Source organism: Neofelis nebulosa, chromosome 2 (assembly GCF_028018385.1).
Source record: "Neofelis nebulosa isolate mNeoNeb1 chromosome 2, mNeoNeb1.pri, whole genome shotgun sequence".
Classification (NCBI taxonomy): domain Eukaryota; kingdom Metazoa; phylum Chordata; class Mammalia; order Carnivora; family Felidae; genus Neofelis; species Neofelis nebulosa.
In genome coordinates, this window is record NC_080783.1 from 42,880,665 (window position 1) to 42,900,778 (window position 20,114).

Sequence of the window (20,114 nt, forward strand, 5' to 3'; positions counted from 1 at the left end):
TAAATAAAAAATAAAATAAAAAATGAACTTTTTTTTTTTTTCTCATGAGTCTACAATTGGACAGGGCTTGATGGAAATATCTCATTTCTGCTTCCCTTGGCATTAGCCGAGGAAGGGAGAGAACTCAAAGGCTTGGTTCTGTACTCTCCTCAGGGCTCTCACTCATAAGTCTGACTATCAACTGGAGACCTGGGTCCTCAATGTGGATCTCTCTGTGTGTGTTAGTTTGGCCTACCTCATACCACAATGGCTGGGTATTAAGGGCAAGTGTCCGAAAGAGAGAGAGAGCCAGACAGAAGCTGTATCCTTTAATGACCTAGCCTGAGAAGTCACACAGAGTCACTTTCACCATAGCCACAGGCTTGCCCACCCTTAAAGTCGTATTTTCTTTCATTTAAAGAAATGTGGTTACAGAGAAGAGAAAGTTGCTTATTGAATGATCAAAGGATTGGGACATGTGCAGGTTTTTTATCTTTTTTCTTTTTTGGAAGAGAAACATACCATATCCTAAGCCATTATTCTTAAGCCTTTGACAACTGGGAATATAACAAGAATTCACTTAACATCTGTGGAGTGCCTTCTACATGCCAGATTCCATGGAAAGTGCCAACAATCTAGAAAATGTAAGTTATACCTAGCTTCTAGATGCTGAAATCTCAGCTAAAAGAAATCTTCATTAACCAAACAAGCAATAAATCATATGAAAAAACTTCTCACTTACATTTTTTGTTCATTTGTAGTAAAATGAATTCCATATATTCTAGAGTGTCAAGTCATTGAACCCACCAGTGTGATATGTAGCTACTTTCTTAAGCAATGTGGACACTTTGGAGCAAAACCATTCCACTGGAAAACACATATTTGGAAAACAAACTTAAGATTTTTACAACATCTTAAGAAAAATAGGATCACTGTTCCCCTGAGAGGAAGTTTGTACAACACATACATTTATGGGTCTAACCATCTGGGCCTGAGTCTTGTTTTTTTCCTCTTACCAGCCAACTATGTGGCCTTTAGCAAATCGCTTAACATCTGAATCTGTCCCTTCATCTGAAACTGAGCAGTATTATGATTACCACTAAAAAGTATTTCCAATAATTTGGCATATTTTAACATAGTACTTAGCCTATTTTTATGTACCAGGGTATCCTGTTTTCCTTTATTTCTTTAATTTTAGACACGTGTGTTTAGTATCAGCGTTAGACGGGGTGTCAGCTGTACTCAAAACAATACATACCATGAGAGACAAATAGTTAACGTTTCTTTTCCTACATGGATATTCCCAAGTATTTTAGAAACATGACTCTGTTAATCCTCCTAAATACCTTAGTTAACCACTTCAGATGGGGAAACCGAGCTATAAGCTTGTTAAATATTTAACTGTTGAGTGATGTCCACAAGGTGCTACACCAAGGCAGTGAGAGAAATTGGAGAAAGGACCAGACTTGCACTCCTGAGGCTTAATGATTTAGAGTATGCTTCCTCCTTGCATTATTCATATTAATGAGTGCAAGTCGTGGTACTAAAGGCCAAAAACATCGTGCTGGTAATCTACAGTTGAGCTCTCTTCAGCTCCATACAAATCTCCCTTTTGGCTTGTGCATGGAACTTGGCAGCTCTGTTTTTAGCACTGTTCACATTTGGCTTACTGCGTCCTTCAGAAGTGGCATAGGAACACTTTATCAGTTTATTCCATATTTTAAGATGCATATCAGCATTGTGTACTAGCACTTGTCAGAGATAATAAATACTTCCCACCCCTCACCCCCTGTCCGCTGACTACATCTGAGTATTCTGCAGAAGTAGGTGAGAAAGATAAATAGAGAGGTTTCAGGGGTTGGAAAGAAGAAAATGTGGACCCAGAGTAATGTAAGCAGGTTTGAAGATGGAGATTAACAGGTAGCCAAGGACAAGAATGCCAGAACTTGAGCATGAGAAGCCAACTAGTCCAGCCATCACACTAATTTTGACTACCTTCTGCCTACTGAAAGTGTCAGCAAGACTATGTCACCAGTTGTTCACTTCTCTCTGATCTCTCCTCCATGTGCTCAGATACCATTTTAATGTCAATGGTTCCTCATAAATCCTCCCAGGCCATGTTTCTGACATGAGCACCATTTATGTGGTACTACGTCAGTTCTGCTCACTGGAAGATTGACCTATGGTAGGTCAATTCTGAGATGTAAGTTAAAAAATCCACATATGTTGGCGCACCTGGATGACTCAGTCAGTTAAGCATCTGACTTCCGCTCAGGTCATGATCTCACTGTTTGTGGGTTGGAGGCCTACATTAAGGTCTGCACTGACAGTGCGGAACCTGCTTGGAATTCTGACTCTCCCTCTCTCTCTGCCCCTCCCCTGCTCTCTGTCTGTCTCTCTCTCTCTCAAAAATATAAAAACATTTTGAAAAATGCGTATATATTTTAGAAAGCTTGTGGAAGGCAGCCCTTATATAGGTTATCACCTGATCAGAAGTGAATACCTATTTAAATATCCTCATTAGTAAAAGGTTCTAATCAAGTTTAAATATAATCACATAGGATAGGGGTGCCCGGGTGGCTCAGTCGCTTAAGTATCCGACTTTGGCTCAGGTCATGATCTTGCGGTCCGTGAGTTCGAGCCCCGAGTCGGGCTCTGTGCTGACAGCCTAGAGCCTGGAGCCTGCTTTGGATTCTATGTCACCCTCTCTCTCTGTCCCTTTCTCTCTCTTTCTCTCAAAAATAAATAAACATTAAAAAAAATCATTAAAAAATATAATCACATAGATAGACTGAGTCTGGGAGCCAACAGTATAACTGTGAAAAGGAATTACTGCATAGAGAGCTTCCAGAATATGTAGATTAGAAATTGTAGAAGTGCAGATTTCTAAAATATGTCATATTTAAAATATTTAAATGATTTTAATCACATGTAAGTAATTTCTAAATAGATGTGATTTAATACCTAAATCATCATGTTAGCAATTATGGAGATCATAATATGAGTGTCATACAATTTGGACTTACTATTGGGAGAAAAGTGTATCACTATTAATAAGTTCTATTTTAGTTTTTCAGTAACAGATACAGAGCAAGACTCATAAAATAAGACTTTTCATTTCAGAGAACATTGGTTTATCCCATTTTATTTATAAATTACTAGGGTGATTAAACCATTGTTACATAAACAAAAAGAGCAAGAGTTAAATGGCTGATTGAGAGGGAGAAAGTACAGATATTCTAAGAAAATAGAGTAAAAAAATAAATTTTAGTTTTTTTATTATAAGATCGTAACCTTACTGAAAATCTGTTCTTTTTTTTTGGCATAAATCTTTGAGTCGAATTTAACTTATGATAGCGTTTCAGGTTTATTATCATATACATTAAAACTTTCCTAGCCACCTCACCAGATCATTGGTTAATTTTGTATGTACAAAATTATGTATGTACTTACAGCCATGAGAAATCCAAATCTTTTAGTAAGAACTAGAAACAGAAGAGTGTTTTCACATGCATATGTATGTATGATTTGCTTTACTTAGTTTCTAGCATGGTGGATATTTATAAGTAATCATCGTGGTTATTATGTTTGTTACAATTAAACAGTGAAGCATCAGTAGTAGTAATCATGAGATAATCACATCTCTAGTGTAATTAGCAGGTATAGGACACAGCCAAATATCTCTAATGCCTTAGAGTGTGATTATATTACAATGAGTATACCCTGTAGGTTGCCTCATTTACATTGTAAAATGTGTACTTTTTTGTAATGAGGTTGTTTTAAAAATGAACTTTTCTTTTTATGAAATATATATTAATAGTCATACTTTTCAATAATCAATCAAGTTTACATATATATGTTTTACATACTTATCAGTAAACTTTTCTTCAATAGTTGTCGATTTTTCCCTTGTATTCCATTTGCTGTTTTTTTTCTTGCACTATATCTGTCCATATCTGATGATCTAAAGATACATGACAAATGAATTAGTAATCCAAATGTCTTACCCAAATATTTAGAAATGTGTAAAGATTAAAATTCAACAGAGAAAAAACATAGTAAGGTGTAACTGACTTCATTCGTATTGCAGCTATATACTTCTGCTCCAAACACGGATAGGCATTACTTATTTTTAATAACGTGAATGTTGTAGCGTGTTTTGATTCTTTCCACCAAGCCAGATGGACATATATCTGAAAAGCAGTATTAAATAATGTTGATACATTTTTTGCAATATCTTTGTACAATTGCTTGTCCAATCACTTCGTTGGAATTACCTGATTAATTCAGAAGCTTTTTTTCTCCCCCCCCGCCCCCCATCTGAATCAAATGACTGATTGGCCCGACTTGACATTACTTTTGTGTATCTTTGAATGATGCCCTTGTAAGGTCAAAGACTTAATGGAAATGATGGGGATTACTGAAAATGAAAACAAGTACTTTTGCAAATGATTATTTCTGTTCAAGGTCTCAAAGGTATGCAGACTCCAGTAGTAACCATATGCTTATATCTGTGTGTTCCCCAGTGCAACAGTGACTATGTGCCTGTGTGTGGCTCCAATGGAGAGAGTTACCAGAATGAGTGCTACCTGCGACAGGCTGCATGCAAACAGCAGAGTGAGATACTTGTGGTGTCTGAAGGATCATGTGCCACAGGTATGTATATGATCCTAAAGGCTCCTGAGACCTTTGGGAACCTTTGCTTTTCCTGTTATGTTATCTCCAGATAAATCATTCAGACTCTATACTGGCTGGATAAGCCTCTTATTCTTTTGCACAAGGCATGCATTATTCTTATTTTTGCCTCGTTTACATTTCGAATCACTTATGGAAGAAAGAGAAAATCTACCATAAGGATGTTGATTTTAATACATATGTTATTTAATGAAGTGCAGACAGTTGAATAATATAATTAGAGCTCTAGATTTACTGCCTATGTGCCAAATATAGAGAAACTTATCTAAGCACGGATAAAGTTGGTTTGTTTGTTTTGAACAATAGCGTCATCTGCCAGAGGGCAGTTTTGCAGATCTGGGTTTAAAAGTGAAAGTTTGGGTAACCTCAGCAGCACTAGAAAATATGAGCTTCCTTCAAAAGTGAAAATACAGAATCGTGCCAGGAAAAGTCTATTTTAATGGAAAGATAACAACTATTGGGTAGATCACACGTATTTTGTAGATAACAGGTGTTTTTCTATTCTAGGGAACTTTGTACAAAGTCATGTGTATGATGGTTGGGTCAGGATGGTAAATGAGCAAGGAGAAAGTCTTGTATTCTTTAAAAGATTATCTTAAGTCTGTTGATGGCTAGTAATTGATTGTGTCCAAATTGTACCAGTGACTAGTAAAGTTCCTAAAAACTAGCAGAAGAGAATGATATTATTACTCACAGATGATGATGTAGGCTTTTTTGTTTTGGTTTTGGTTTTTAAGTAATCATTTCTGTTATATGATTCTTTGCCTCATTATGTGAACGTCCTTCCTGGTGCCCCACTTGCCTCTTATTTGCTAGAGCAAATAGATCATTGCCACTTCATCTAAGAAGTAACGAATGAAAATGACAGCAACATGTGAGAGGCATTGGACTTGCTTCCCCAGTAGGGAGGAAGGAGGGCCAGCATGGTACTATCATAGTAGAGATGGGGGAAACAGAAAGAAAGACAGGGAACAAACTAAATATGAAAAATCAATCTGCCATACCTATGGAGAAAATTTAAAGTGATATGTTAAGACGAATCAAATAGGGGGGAAAAAATGGAACCTCTGACTCTTAGAAGCCAAGAATGTTGGAGGCAAATACCAGAGAGTACTGAGAAAAGGGTTTATCTGTTCAAGATCATTTAGCTTATCAGTCTGTCTCTGACTAGCCAAATGAGAGTCAGTGGGCAGTTATAATAAAGAATCATTAAGTTATGGTATGGCTAGGAACATTTGGTGCCAAAATCTTTCTTTCTTACTTGCCAACCTCCAACTTCTTGTAGGCTCAGGCAAGCGCATTCTCCTGATTCACACAAATCTTTACATTCTAGTTCCTAATGTATTGTTTATACTATGAAAATAAAGAGTGAGCCAAGTAGAAAATTTAATCGCAATTGAGTAATCCATACCTACCTGATTCGCATACTTAGATTTCTGTAGGATTTAATTAGTAAGCCAATCTTGCTGAATGTTTCCCATTGACTTAAAAACCTAAAAGGTTTTTGATCTGAATAATGATGGAGGGACCAAAGTAATTTTGATTAACCAGGTCTGACTGTAAATAAATTAGAGTTCTGACTTTTGATCTAAAAGAAATTTTCCTTCTTTGTAGATTTTCCATTTATTTTTAAAATGCTATTTGACACTGAATAGAGATGGCAAGTTGTGATCTCTAGGAATAAAAGGCAGTAGAAGATATAACTTTATTATATTTCATTGAACCTACAAATCTTTTTTTTTTTTTTTTTTTTTGTCCAAAAAATGGTTTCCTATTAGGCAGTCTGCTCAATAGTCTCACTCTCAATTTTTTGTGTTACAAGAAGTGCATTGGCTAGGAGTTCAAATTTTCAAGTTCAACAGCATGACTTCTTAGGTGTTTTTTGTCTCATCAATAAGGATTTAGTAGACTACTTGTCTCTGGTTTGCCAAGATGGCTTATTTTATATTAGAGAAGCCTCAAAACTTTCTGTCACTATTTCATAATGACGCCATGGACCTGTGGTTATTTTTTCCATCTACTCCTCCTTTCTTCCCTACTTACTTGGTTTGGGTCTAATAAAACAAAAATTGTCTTAAAGATCATGTCCCTTGACTTTTTAGGAAGATACATGGGAAATACAAGCCAATATACTGCTGCCATTTTTTTCTTTTCCCAAACCATGTGTATTTATTAGAAAACCTATAAATGAATAGGCAAGATGTTTACTCAAAACCTTAATTTTTATGTTCCAGGCACAGTGATAAGCATTTAAAACATGCTATTGTGCAGTAAGCCTCAAAACAACCCAACGACATAGACATTACTACACTCATTGAATAGAGGACAAATAAGCTTAAGAAGGTTACATAACATTCCTTATGCTATCAAATGAGTAATGTTTGGATATTTGAATCTACAAGCTTTTACATATTTCCTCTTATGTGACTATAAGGATAAAAAGCTGAATAAGACATGGTTCTTGATTTTAAAAAGTTTACAGTCTTCAGAAGAAACAAGAAGCTGTACACATTTAACTAAAACATATAGAATATATTCGTGTTATAATATAACAACCTGTTAGGCTCTGATAGTTATAAGTAATACTGAATTAAGCTTTAAAATTAATTCAAATAAATTTAGTTCAGATTTTAGCTGTGAAAGTATGTAAACATTGACCATTCAAGCACTGTCCTATCCAAAAGTGATGGGGCCATGAGTTCTGATTGTCAGTTCAGTTGACAGCACTATTCTACTATGGAGATGAATGCATCAGCCTTTGTTGATCTGTTACCATTAAACAGAGAAGGCATATGATTAAAATCCTTACTTGGTCATACATTTAGTAAGAAGGGTTTTTCTTATAAATTGTTTTACCAGTTAGCTTGCCTTAAGGAAAGACTCTGCTGGGCTAAAGACACAAGTTAATAAATGACTTGGCTTTCTGACTTCATACAGTGTTAGACTCTATGAATTTAGTGAATATGAGTCTCCACCAAGGCTGATTATTTAAACTACTACTCCTTCAGAAGTGCCATTTGATATCGTTCTTGAATCATTGAGATTTCCGTGTGAGATGAGGGCATTTCAGACAAAGAATACCAGTATTAGTCTTAATCCCCGGTATTAACATTAAAAATACATAACCAAATGTATTTAGAATGAAAAGAAGTGGAGCGCCTTGGTGGCTCAGTCGGTTAAGCGTCCCACTTTGTCTCAGGTCACGATCTTCCCGTATTTGAGTTCAAGTGCGCGTTGGGCTCTGTGCTGACAGCTCAGCTCAGAGCCTGGAGCCTGCTTTGTGTTCTGTGTCTCCCTTTCTCTCTGCCCTTCCCCTGCTTGTACTCTGTGTCTCTCTCTCTCTCAAAAATAAGGAAACATTAAAAAAAATTTTTTTAGAATGAAAAGAGTAGAGAGGCAAAAGGAAGATGATGTCCACATTTAAGAGATAGAACCAGATGGAAACTCAATGGTCTTGACTCCCGCCTAGAAAACTGACTGTCCCTTGGAACTGAGTTGTCAGAAACTGACACCTTTGATCGGCTGTAATTATGTAGGAGGGAGGGGAGATGGAGAAAGAGAAATGTCGAAGGCAGGGTATCATTTTTTTTTTTCCTGCCAGCATCTCTTAGGGTGTATCCAATTTTAAGCACAAAGACAAAAGTCACTCCTCTATTGATTTTAAAAACAAAGGATGAAGTTGGTGGCAGATAAACTCATCCACAATTGTGGCATTTGGAAAACATATTAGCAATTACATGAAAAAATAATCATCTATAAACTGTTTTTTTTTCTTTTTGTGTATATGTGATGTATAATAATATGCCTTAATTATGAGTTTATTTGCCACATGTCTTAGCCTGTTTAATTTCTGAATCTCACTCTTATAAGCATTTTGTTTTCCTTTTTTTTTTTTTTTTTTTCAGTTAATGGCACCAAATTCATCCTGGTTAAAATAAAAATATGAGAGATTTTACATAGTCCATTTTAGGAATTGTTTCAAAGCTAGATAATAGTTTTTCTTACAAAGTTTAAGAATGAAAATAATACAGGGGCGCCTGGGTGGCTCAGTCGGTTAAGCGGCCGACTTCGGCTCAGGTCATGATCTCACGGTCCGTAAGTTCGAGCCCCGCGTCGGGCTCTGTGCAGACAGCTCAGAGCCTGGAGCCTGCTTCGGATTCTGTGTCTCCCTCTCTCTGACCCTCCCTTGTTCATGCTCTGTCTCTCCCTGTCTCAAAAATGAATAAACATTAAAAAAAAAAAAAAAAGAATGAAAATAATACAGAATTTATTTTATAAGTTATATTATACAAATTAAATTAAATTGATGTGAATATATATTTTCAGGTTAAATATTAGTAATTTTCTCCATTATATGATTGTTTTAATGAAGAAAGTAAACATGAACTAAATAAAGTCATAAGTAGTTTTTGAATATGTTTTCAAACAAAAATAAAGTATTTCTTTTTCCCCCAGATGCAGGATCAGGATCTGGAGATGGCGGTAAGAGTTACCTTTTTATATATTTGAAGACTTACCTGTAGATATTATTGATGGGTATTAACTTATGTGTTTGCCATTACAGATGTCTGATACAAATTCACCTTTTTCATTTTAGGAAAAGGGAAAACAAAGTATCATTCTACTTATTACATAAATGTGTATACATGCAAATATTTTGATATATTTATGAATCATACTTAAGAACGTCTCATCTAATCTTTCTTATTCATTCATTTGTTTGTGCCTGAGTTATCTTTAAGAGAGATAAGCATTTCAAAAATTCCTAAAGGAAGCCTCCAAGAACATTTAGCAGGGCAGAAAGAACTCATGAGGAAATTACTTAAATATTGAGATTTTAAAATATATAATATTGCCCTAAAATACCAGGTATTGGTATTAACACATACATAACTATCATGTAAACAAGATCTTATTTATCACATCAATAATTTGAAACTGAAGGAGCTTTAGTTCATAAAAAAAGGTAAAAAAGATAAACAAAATATAAGCCCATGAAAATAAGATATTAGGTTTACTTCTTTTGCTAAATTAATCTCTATTATTTTTACTAATGTAAGACGTGTTTTCATTATTAAATTATGTGTTTAAGGAAGTATGCAAAAGAGAGGTGGAAACTTTTAAATTTGATCTGATGTCAAATAAGCCTTTATTTATGAATTGAATATTCATTGTAAATATCCCAAAATGTTTTTTCAAATGAAATCCAAACAAAATTCCACCTTTATGCACAACAAGAAAAAAAAAAAGGTATAATTTCAATAAGAATAATAAAAAGAGAATGTATAAAAACATACATTCTTGAGGCCTTGCTTAAGCTGTATAAAATGATCAAATGTATGATTCCAAGTCAATTTTAGTGTTTAAATGCAGAATTTGATGAAAGATAAAGAAAAGAAGGCCTTGGGTTCAAGAAAGATCTAACTTATCACAGTGTCTAGTTTGGGTAATACTTCAAAGATTTATCAAGTTGCTTTATGTAATGAAAGTCTTATTAGTTTAAGTACTACCCAGAGAACACAATTATAGCAAAATATTGGAGAGCACTTTTTCCCATAAAGGCTAAAACTGAACAGAAGTCAAGATTTAGTACCATGAGAGCGTTAAGATGTATTTAATGTCACATGACATTGAACAGTCATTTGATGTTAGGACAGACTCTCACTACTTCTAAGAAATTGTTTTCCTGCCAGCCCCTCTGGCTGATTAATATAGTGTTCCTAAGAAAGCTTCTCTAATTATTTGGAAAGAAGAGCTTAGAACAACTTAAATGGTAAAGAAAAAAAAGAAAGGAAAAAGTTGCTTGAGTAGATATTTCACCATTAGAATATTAAGGAATTAATCAGTTTTAAAAGTGTTGCTTTTGGAAGGAAGTAGTTCGTATGCAAAATTCTGTTTATTTCCCAGCTATATTTAGTCCTTATATATAGATTACCTACTTTTGCAGATAATTACGTTGAGTTTCGACTGTTCCACTGTTCACGCAACAAGTCTTGTTAATTTTTTAACATCTTTAAAAACAACAAACTCGGGACGCCTGGTTGGCTCAGTCGGTTAAGTGGCTGACTGCAGTTCAAGTCATGATCTTGTGGGGTCCATGAGTTCTAGCCCGCGTTGGGCTCTGTGTTGACAGCTCGGAGCCTGGAGCCTGCTTCAGACTCTGTGACTCCCACGTCTCTGCCCCTCCCCCAATCACACTCTGTCTCTCAAAAATGAATAAATGTTAAGAAAAAATTTAAAAACAAAAACTGGACCACAGAAAATCTTCATTGGTCTTTCTTTAAAAATGCCACAATATACTTTTTTCCATTTGAGTCCCCTATCATATCACACATCATTTCTTCATTTTAATTTATTTCTTAAGAAGACATGGTTTATGTTTCTGATGGTGGATTCCAGCTTTCATTCATTGTAATTAGCTCATGCATGTGGAAGTGAGGTCAACATCACTCTTCCCTGTTTCAGTCCATATTGAGATCTTTGGTTCAGTGTGTTATCCAGTGATCTAAATAAGGTAGTATGTTTTAGGAAATAATTTCGATGCCGTGAATATGATGTTTATAACTTGAATTTTGTACATTCTTTAGAAACCACTCTCCTTTTCTTATTTTCATCTCCTTTTTGCTTTTTACTCTTCCTTTCAATTATTTGTGCTTTATAGTAACTTTGAGGAAAAAAAAAACAAAGCAACTTCTTAAAAGATAATTGTTTTATAAAAAGGAAAGGACATATGACCCATTTAATTGTGAGTTGTACTCTTTTTTTTCAATAGTTGTTGTTCTGAAAGTTGTGGTATTGAGTATTTACTCTGTGAAAACTATTTTTTTAAAATCAAAGACGAAACATTTTTTTAAACTAAATTACTTTTTTTTTTCTAGTCTTTGTCTTACTTTGCTCTGAAATACTAATAGTTTTAATTTTCTTTAATTTTTTTACTCTACTACAAGGTACCAAAAAAGCTGAGTTAATTAAACCTAAAGACCTAGTTTAGGGTAACCTGAACAATTCCAATCCACATATCCATTGGATTGTACATAAAATATATTTGATTCACTACCCCTGCTATTAAAGAAGATAGTCTTGCCTCTGTATTCTGTCAGAGTTCCTGTTACCAAGCATCAAAGGAGCCAGAATCCGTTTCCTTTGAATTAACCAGAAGTGATTAAATTACCTGTGATTGTTTGGTTAATCCATCAATCCTAGCTAGTGATTGTTCTAACAGGTCTCCATAGGATATATTCTCAATAATGTGTATTTAGTTAATAATTGGGGCATATTTGCAAGCACTTTGTATGGTTAATGGTTATTTTTCTAATTTCTTTTAACAAAAGCTAATATAATTCCCACCTGGAATGCATTGATCTGAATAGAGAAGTGAACAGATTTATTTGCAAAAACACGTTGTATGTGTAGCTATTATAAATGATATCATGAAACCTCCAAATCCAAAATCACTTCAAAATACATAAATTTTTATTTTTTTAAGATTTTCCTGTATTTTTTAAATTAATGAATTTTATATTAGCAATGAAGGTTAGAACTAATTATCTTAAAATAATTTAAGTTTAACCCATTTGCACAAGGGCATATCTGTCATTTACTACATTTGAGGGAACATTTTTACCACAATATGAAAGCGATATAAAGGTTTCATGACATTAGTATATATTTTATAGGGAATTTTGAAAATTTTAACTATTGATCTATTTATTCAGATGAAACAGTTCAAAGAGCTAACTTTACTTAGGTAAAACATGTTTACTAATCTCCAACATGATCTGCAAATATGCGTTCATTTATAAAAGTAACTTACAGTGCAATAGGAAACACTGCATACAAATCTTAAAGGTTGGGTTTTCCCATGCCGGTGACTGTGTCCTTTTAGTGTTCAGGAAAACTGACTAATGCAAGGAATAACTTTGTATTATTTGTTTTAAACATAAGACTTGCTGCTTATGGAATTCTGTTTTCAGACAAAAAGTTGGAAATGCATCTACCTCAAATACCCTTTTTGGATAGTCTCACACTTGAAAAAAAAATCAGGATAAACTACAATTAACTATAAATGTGTCCTATAGGAAGGTAATGTGTGGTAACGTGTGGACCAAAGTCCAAAGAATTTAAGAACATAGCTGAAAGAAAAGGGTTGGCGTTTCAAGTACTTATATATATGGAGATTTAATGTTGTAAATAAGAAAACGGGTGTGTGTAGGAGGGATAATAACATCTTATCCTCCCACAGACTTCCTTAAGCAACAAATACTGCAGTAAGAAAAAAAGTATTAAAGAAACCTCCTCTTAAAATCCAGGGGTGTGTGGGTGGTTAAAGAATAATTTTTAACCCCTGCTTTTCTCTCAAAGCCTTTTAGTCATATTATAAAGACAAAGCCATGAATATTTTCCTTTATTCTCTTAAAAATATTTCTGGATTTACTGGATTTTTGATAGATTTCTAGAAATAAAAAATAATTCTGGTGAAATTGTTTTTTAACTGGTTAAAAATATTTTAACTATTAAAAGAATTATAAATGTATTATCCTGCTATAGGTCTTGAAAACTCCACAAGTCAATTTTAATAACATCTTATGGGAAGTTGTATGATAATATCTGTAGAAATCAAATGTTTCTAAGGTTAGATACAATTGGGTATATTTTCATTTTGTGAGGTAAAATGAAGCACTGGGCCTATTTATACAACTTATATAATTACCTAGCTTCAAAAAAATTAGTTAATAGATGGATATCAGATATGTATAGTAACAAATCAAGTTTACATCCATGACTAGTATCAAGACTGATTTTTAATATCCAGGCAATTGTTGAGATAACTTTACTGTATGAAACCAGTTATGATATATTTTTATTTAATGTAAAGTTGCCCTGTGAAAATTAACTTTGTATGGTATTACTCAGATGTCTAAAATTAGGATGTTTACTTTATATACATTTTGGGTTGAACAAGAGGTGTTTACAGTGCAAGAAATTTTAGACCCTAGGCTGCTATTTCTGATTAATGTGGATTGCCAAAAATGGGGAAACAGTATTGTAAGAAGTTTGAGAACTTAAAAATTGTTTTTTAAAAATCGTTATGTTTCTAATATGAATTTGAGGATACTCAGGAATTTAGTTGAATTGAACAAGGCTGACAGAACCTAGGAATTGTGGCAAGGTTTCTGCAGCTGTAACAATGAATATGACACAGGTTTTTTTGTTTTTTTTTTTTACTCAAAAGGAGATTACATGTAAATTCTCTTCTTAGCACACAATGGGAAAAATTATGATTCTAATTATCAAAAGACAAATAATTCCCTGCAGAAATAAAATGTTAAATATACTGTAAATAACAAGGAGTTGAATATTCATTCCATAAAATGTTCTTGTGTAAGGCGAAGAAATTTTTCTCTTCCGTGTTCCTGTACACATTCCCTCTCCTGACCTCGATTTGTGTCTTCTCTACTTCACTCTCATGAGGTCAAGTTCCAGCAAACACAATATGCCTCACCATGCATTTTCTCCATGACAGCCAAAATCTGACGGGCATCACTTGTAAGCAGCTTCAGCTTAAATACTGATTCAATAAAGAAATTCTACCATGTATGCAAGGGCTGAGATTCTTTCAGGGCAATACACAGGGGGAGAAAGTGGAAACTTGCCTCACTTTAGCTGTCCTATGCCTGAGAGCTGCTCTTTTGCCTGGAGATGGGCGTATAGCCATCTGAACTGCAACTGAAATCTTATCCCAGCTTTTCCTGGGCTGCAATCCATTGTGCTTTCCCTTCATCTCAAAGAAAAGCAATATTGCAATGGAGTAATGAAATAGAGGTAGAATGAATGAGGAACACGTAATGGATAATAAAATTGGAAAAAATACGGAAAGCAAACAGACGAAGGGAACAAAGTGAGAATGATGGAAAATGAAAAAGGAGGAGAAAGGAACCTTTGTTATCAACTTGGCTATACTTTGTTTTCAACCTGATTACCATCTTAAACATAAAAATAACTTTTCACCCCAGTAGAATAGTAAGAGTTGTCTGAATTTCTAGAGAAGATTGCTTGAGAATGTGAAATGGATGCTACCAACTTTTGTCTGAATCATCTGTATGGGTTAAAAAAAAAAAAAAAAACTAGGAAAAGAAATGCAGTCATTGTGTGTAGGGTGATAGAAATGCTTTGGATTACAAATCAGAAGATATGTATTCTAAATTTTTAATTGGCTCGAAGGCTGTCTATTTGATTTTTACCCTCGTCTCCTTGGAGAATCATTTATCTTATCAGTAAAAGAGAATAATATCTACTTATAGGAAAGATGATTATAACAAACTAATGCAAAGAACTTTGAACTCCAAAAAATTAAAAATGAAATTAAAAGAATATATATTACCTTTGCTCTTTATTCCCATTTATTCTAAGAATATAATTTCTCTGAAGAGTTTAATTAGAAGTTTGAATCTTTTAATCAGTTATTTTTAAATCCACGGTTTAAAGTATTGATGCTGAGATAATGAGAAGAACCCCACGAATCCCATCACAGTTTTCAGTATTTGGAAGAGGCAGCTTGCTCCATACCTTCAGGGGAAGTAAAATTAGGGTTGATGTCAGAGGAACTGGACTTACGCAAGATAGACAAGAAATGAGGAATAATGTTTAAAATTTCAGAACAGTAAATAATTGCTCTTGAAACTAAAATGGCAGGCATATTGCCTCCACAGAAAACCAAAAAAGAAGAAATGAGATTGATTCACAATATAAAGAATTCAGTACACTTACAAGGAAGAATGTACATTAGAGTTCCAAGCATTGAGAAGTTTTTCCAAGACTTGAGCTTCTTAGAAATTCTTTTAAAATAGGTGGAAAGATTTGATTATAGTTCCACTTGATGTCAGAGCATACTTAGATAAATCTTTAAGGATGCTGATACTTAATACATAATTATTTGGGTTTTTTAAATTTATTTTTTATTTATTTTGAGAGAGAGGATGTCTGAGCAGGGGAGGGAGAGAGGGAGAGAGAATCCCAGTCAGGCTCCATGGTGTCAGCACAGAGCCCGATGTAGGGCTCAATCTCACGGACTGGGAGATCATGACCTGAGTCAAAATCAGGAGTCTAAGGCTTAACTGACTGAGCCACCCAGGTGCCCTTATAATTATTTGTAAAACATTCCATGGTTTGTAAAAAGCACTAAAATAACATTAATTTATTTATCCACAATAATAGCCTTTGGATGTGTGAATGATGACCATGAAGGATAAACAGCTTATCCTCAAACCCAAAAACGGTGCATATGATAACCAAGTCAGTCCTTGAACTCCAAGAATGAAGGAAACTATAGTGGCACAACTATACCTCTTGCGGTAGCTGTTTATAACAACTACACCAGACCCCATATTCTGTGGTTTATGTAAATCATAAATGCTATCAATACTCATATATGATTTCATTATCCCATCTTCTTACTCCCTTCTCACTCCCATTTTTATTTCTGAATTCATCTGTTCTATTCAACCTAGTACCCAAACGACTATGGGTTTTTGTTGTCTGTTATCTAAGTTAATCATACTCCAAGTCCATGGCACATTATGATTGCCACTTATTCTCCTCTATTCATTTTCTCCTTCATCCCCCATCCCTAATCCCATTCCTTTTTGTCCCCTAAGTATTCACTGTAAGGTATTCAGTATACTTTAAATTACTGTTGGTGGTAGGGGGCAGTATGGATATTGGTGTAGCAGCAGGAAGTAATGATTAAAAACACAGGTTCTGGGGTTGCCTGCATGGCTCAGTTGGTTAAGCGTTCAATCCTTGATTTCAGCTCAGGTCATGATCTCATGGTTCATGAGTTCAAGCCCCGTGTCAGGCTTTACACTGACAGCACGGAGCCTGCTTGGGATTCTCTCTCTCTCTTTCTGTCTGCCCCTCCAGCGCTTGTGCTCTCTCTCTCTTTCTCTCTCTCAAAATAAATAAATACACATTAAAAAGAATACATACATACATACATACATACACACACAGGTTCTGGATTTAGAGTCTGTAGGTTTGATCCCATCTCCACCACTTTCTAGCATTGTGACCACGGGTAGGTTACTTAGACTCTGTTTTTAGTTTCTTCATCTGTGATCCTGGCAGGGTTTCCGAAGAAGTAGACCTTGAGGTTGAGATCTGTGCATTCAAAGTTTACTGAGTAGTAGTCTCAGGATCAACATCTGTGCAAGGGAGGAAAGTAGGACTGGGCAGAGGGAGAAGCTGAACTGGTGCAGTTTAAAAAAAGCCACAGCAATGTTCCTACAGAGCTCTTAAGATGGGAGGGCCCCTATTAATTGTACTGAATCAGAACAAATGGGGCTGACCTTCACATCCTTGCATTGATACCCACTGATGTGGGCAACCCCAAAGAAGGAGTGTTGCCTTGGGCCAGGTGGCTCTCTTCTTCTGCACAATAGACCAGGAAAGAGACTCAGCAATGAGCTGTCTGTATGCAACACTCCCCAATAGCTGAGAAGGGGAAAATGTGAATATTGCACCCTGGCCTCCTTTATGATCTTTAAAATTTAAAACAAAGGGAAAAAACAGGCAAAATTTCTGATCTCGTAGAGCTTATTTCTTGTGAAGAGACCCAAACAGTAAACAAATAAACAAGGGAAAATATAGATTGTCACATGGTAATGACTTCTGTGTAGAGGGAAAAATGGGATAAGGAAAGGTTGGGGGAGGGGTGCTGCTAATTAGCACGGGATGATCCCGAAGGGCTGGACAAAGATAAGGAGGAAATGAAGGAGCAAACTGTGCAGATAAGCAAAGGGAGGGCATTCCAGGATAAGTGCAAAGTGTACTTGGGTGATCCAAGAAGATCAAGGATGCTAGTTGAACTAAAGCAGGGGAGAAGGTGCTTGGAGTTGAGGGAAGGAGGTGGGGTTGAGCCTGTAGACCTTCCTACAAGGTTTGGTTCTTTCTGTGAGTGAACTGGAAGCTGTGATCTGACTGGTGATTTTGTAAGATCTGTGTTGAGAATGCACTGTGTTGAAGTAAGGGAGGAAGTGGGGAAGAAAAGAGATAACGTTCTTTTGTCTGGTGGCTGTTGATTTGCAGGAATCTGTGGTATATTTTCTAAAGTATCTCTTGTTTGTCTTAGATCTGTCAGTTTGCTACCTATCTGAGGGACATTGTCTGTGGTCCTTTATTGAACAGATACTCTAGGTTTTGCTATAGTCTAATCCATTTTTTTCTCTTAAGGTACTTCTTATTTGGGGTTTTATTTAGGATGTCCTTCTTCTGTTTTGATATTTTTAAGCAAGCAGAAAATTTCACTTGTTACCAACACATAGGAATCCCTCTGTATGCCACAGTGCATGCCAAATTGCACAGAATTGGTTTCAAACTTGGATTTGAAAATATAGCTTTTTTTTCACCATACTAAATGTTCAATACATATTGTAGCATATGATTTTCCATGTGTACTTAACAAAGAGCAATTTCATTTTCTCTGGTAAATTACACAGTTGTTATAACTCTGGAATAGAGAAAAATCCAGGAATAAATAGAAAACAATGTTTAAATAATGTTAGCATCTTGGCTCAATGAGTCAAACCAAAAGAATTATTCCAGAGCTTGTCAGTTAGTAAACGGGTTCTGAAAAATCTTTTAGTTTTGTATTCCTTGCTGATCTCTTTGAGAAGAATAAAAGGGGAACTAACCGGATTTTAAATAAGGTCTGATGCTTCCAAAAACCTGTTCTACAGATGGATCATTTAAGCTGAATCCAGTCCTAATTAAATATTTCTTATAACCTTAATCTTTCCCCCAATTTTCTCATTTTCCAGCTGCTTTTCTCACTCCTTAATCCCATAGTTTGGCTGAGTAGGTGGCTGTTTTGTCATTACCTTCTTTGGGTAAAGGCCACAAACAGAAAACTCATTATTATGAAATCAGTTAAAGAGGAAACCCATTTTTATGATGGCTTCTGTGTAAAATTGATGTGCTCTGCACATATTTGTTCCTGGCAAAATTGAGAAATTTCTCATGATTTTGGAAGCACTACATTAGGACAAGAGTCATTCCAGATACACTGACTGTCCTCTCCGGAGACCATAGCACTAACAGAAAAACACGACCTTTGGCAAGTAGAATTTCTGACACATCGAGATTAGTGGGATTGGTGGAAACTTGGTGAAAAAATATGTTGAGCTAGAGAGCGTCATCTTTTCTCAACCCTCCGAGCTTTGCGATGCCTTTTGAGATTTTAAGGGTTGGAGAGTTTACAATGTTGAGCACTTACTCAGTTGCTCAAAAGACAACCATAATAGCAGCTTGGATGTGGTTGTCTTTGAAAGTAGGTGTTATTTTTAAATATAATTAAAGAGAAACACAGCTGGCAGTTTAGAAAAAGAAAGGAATTAGTAGTAAAGTTATTATACTGCATCTTAAATGGTGGGATGGTATGAAATGGTTATATTCTGGAAGCTCACACTCTCACTGCTTTTGAGGTCCATGCTGTCTAATGTTCAGACACTGATTAGAAAACTCCCTTGGCCTTTCACTAAGAGAGAGCTCCTGTATGCCGAGCTGTGCTTTGAAATGGAATGTGGCAGAGTTATAAAGCCAGTCCAGTCCTATAAATCAGCATGCTCTGTGGATTTCCCATTGTGGACAGTTCTCAAATCTATATCTCCAGACCATCCACCAATCCCCTATTTCAATCCCTAGGCATTCCTTGTCTATAACGTTGAAAAAAAGCCTCCTAACAGGTCTCCCTGCTTTCAGTCTTGTCATCCTATTTTTTTTCTTACTCACACAGTCAGAATGATTTATATTAAACACTTATCTGAGCATATCATTGCCCTGCTTACAACCCAACAATGGCTGTCCATCTTCCTTAGAATTAAAGTCAGTCTTCTAGTAGGAGAAACAAAGACCTCCAGAATTAGTCCAGTACCTGCCTCTCTGTACTCATCACTAGTCTTCTTCACCGCAGACTTGCCACTCCAGTATACCTTTTCATTGACAGTAGTTCATTGGGATACAACACAATTGATTTCGTGCCTTTTTGCTTTGCTCATGCTCTTCATTCTTCCCCATGCTTCTGCCTAAATATTAGTCACCTTCCAAGACTAAATCAGGGATCAGACTCTACAGGAAGATTTCCTTCGATCTCCTGATTGGTCTAAATACCTCTCACCGATTCTCCTTTGTATCATCAAACTAATTCGTTGAAATAATCTGTTTGTATATTTGTCTGGAGGTAATTGTTATTAATACTCTTATATACACAGGCCACAAGGCCTGGTGCTTAGTAGGATCTCATTAAATATTTGCTCGGCTGAACTAAGGCTCTGACACTAACAGAAAACAAGTGTGCTTGAATTTCAAAATGTTTCCTTCGCATTTGCAAACTACAGCTTAAGTTATTTGAAATCCAAAATAAAAGTTGAATGTGAAGGGCTTTATAT

The 20,114-nt window shown here is 35.4% G+C and overlaps 1 protein-coding gene across 2 annotated transcripts in view; it reads left to right on the top strand.

Moving 5' to 3' along the window:
- The window catches only part of TMEFF2 (transmembrane protein with EGF like and two follistatin like domains 2), a 231,100-nt gene that overhangs the window by 6,833 nt on the left and 204,153 nt on the right, over window positions 1–20,114 (top strand). For both annotated transcript variants that reach the window (XM_058710780.1, XM_058710786.1), the window contains exons 3-4: window positions 4,506–4,635; window positions 9,130–9,156. In XM_058710780.1, the coding sequence (XP_058566763.1) occupies window positions 4,506–4,635; window positions 9,130–9,156 (157 nt within the window). The remainder of the gene's footprint in view (window positions 1–4,505; window positions 4,636–9,129; window positions 9,157–20,114) is intronic.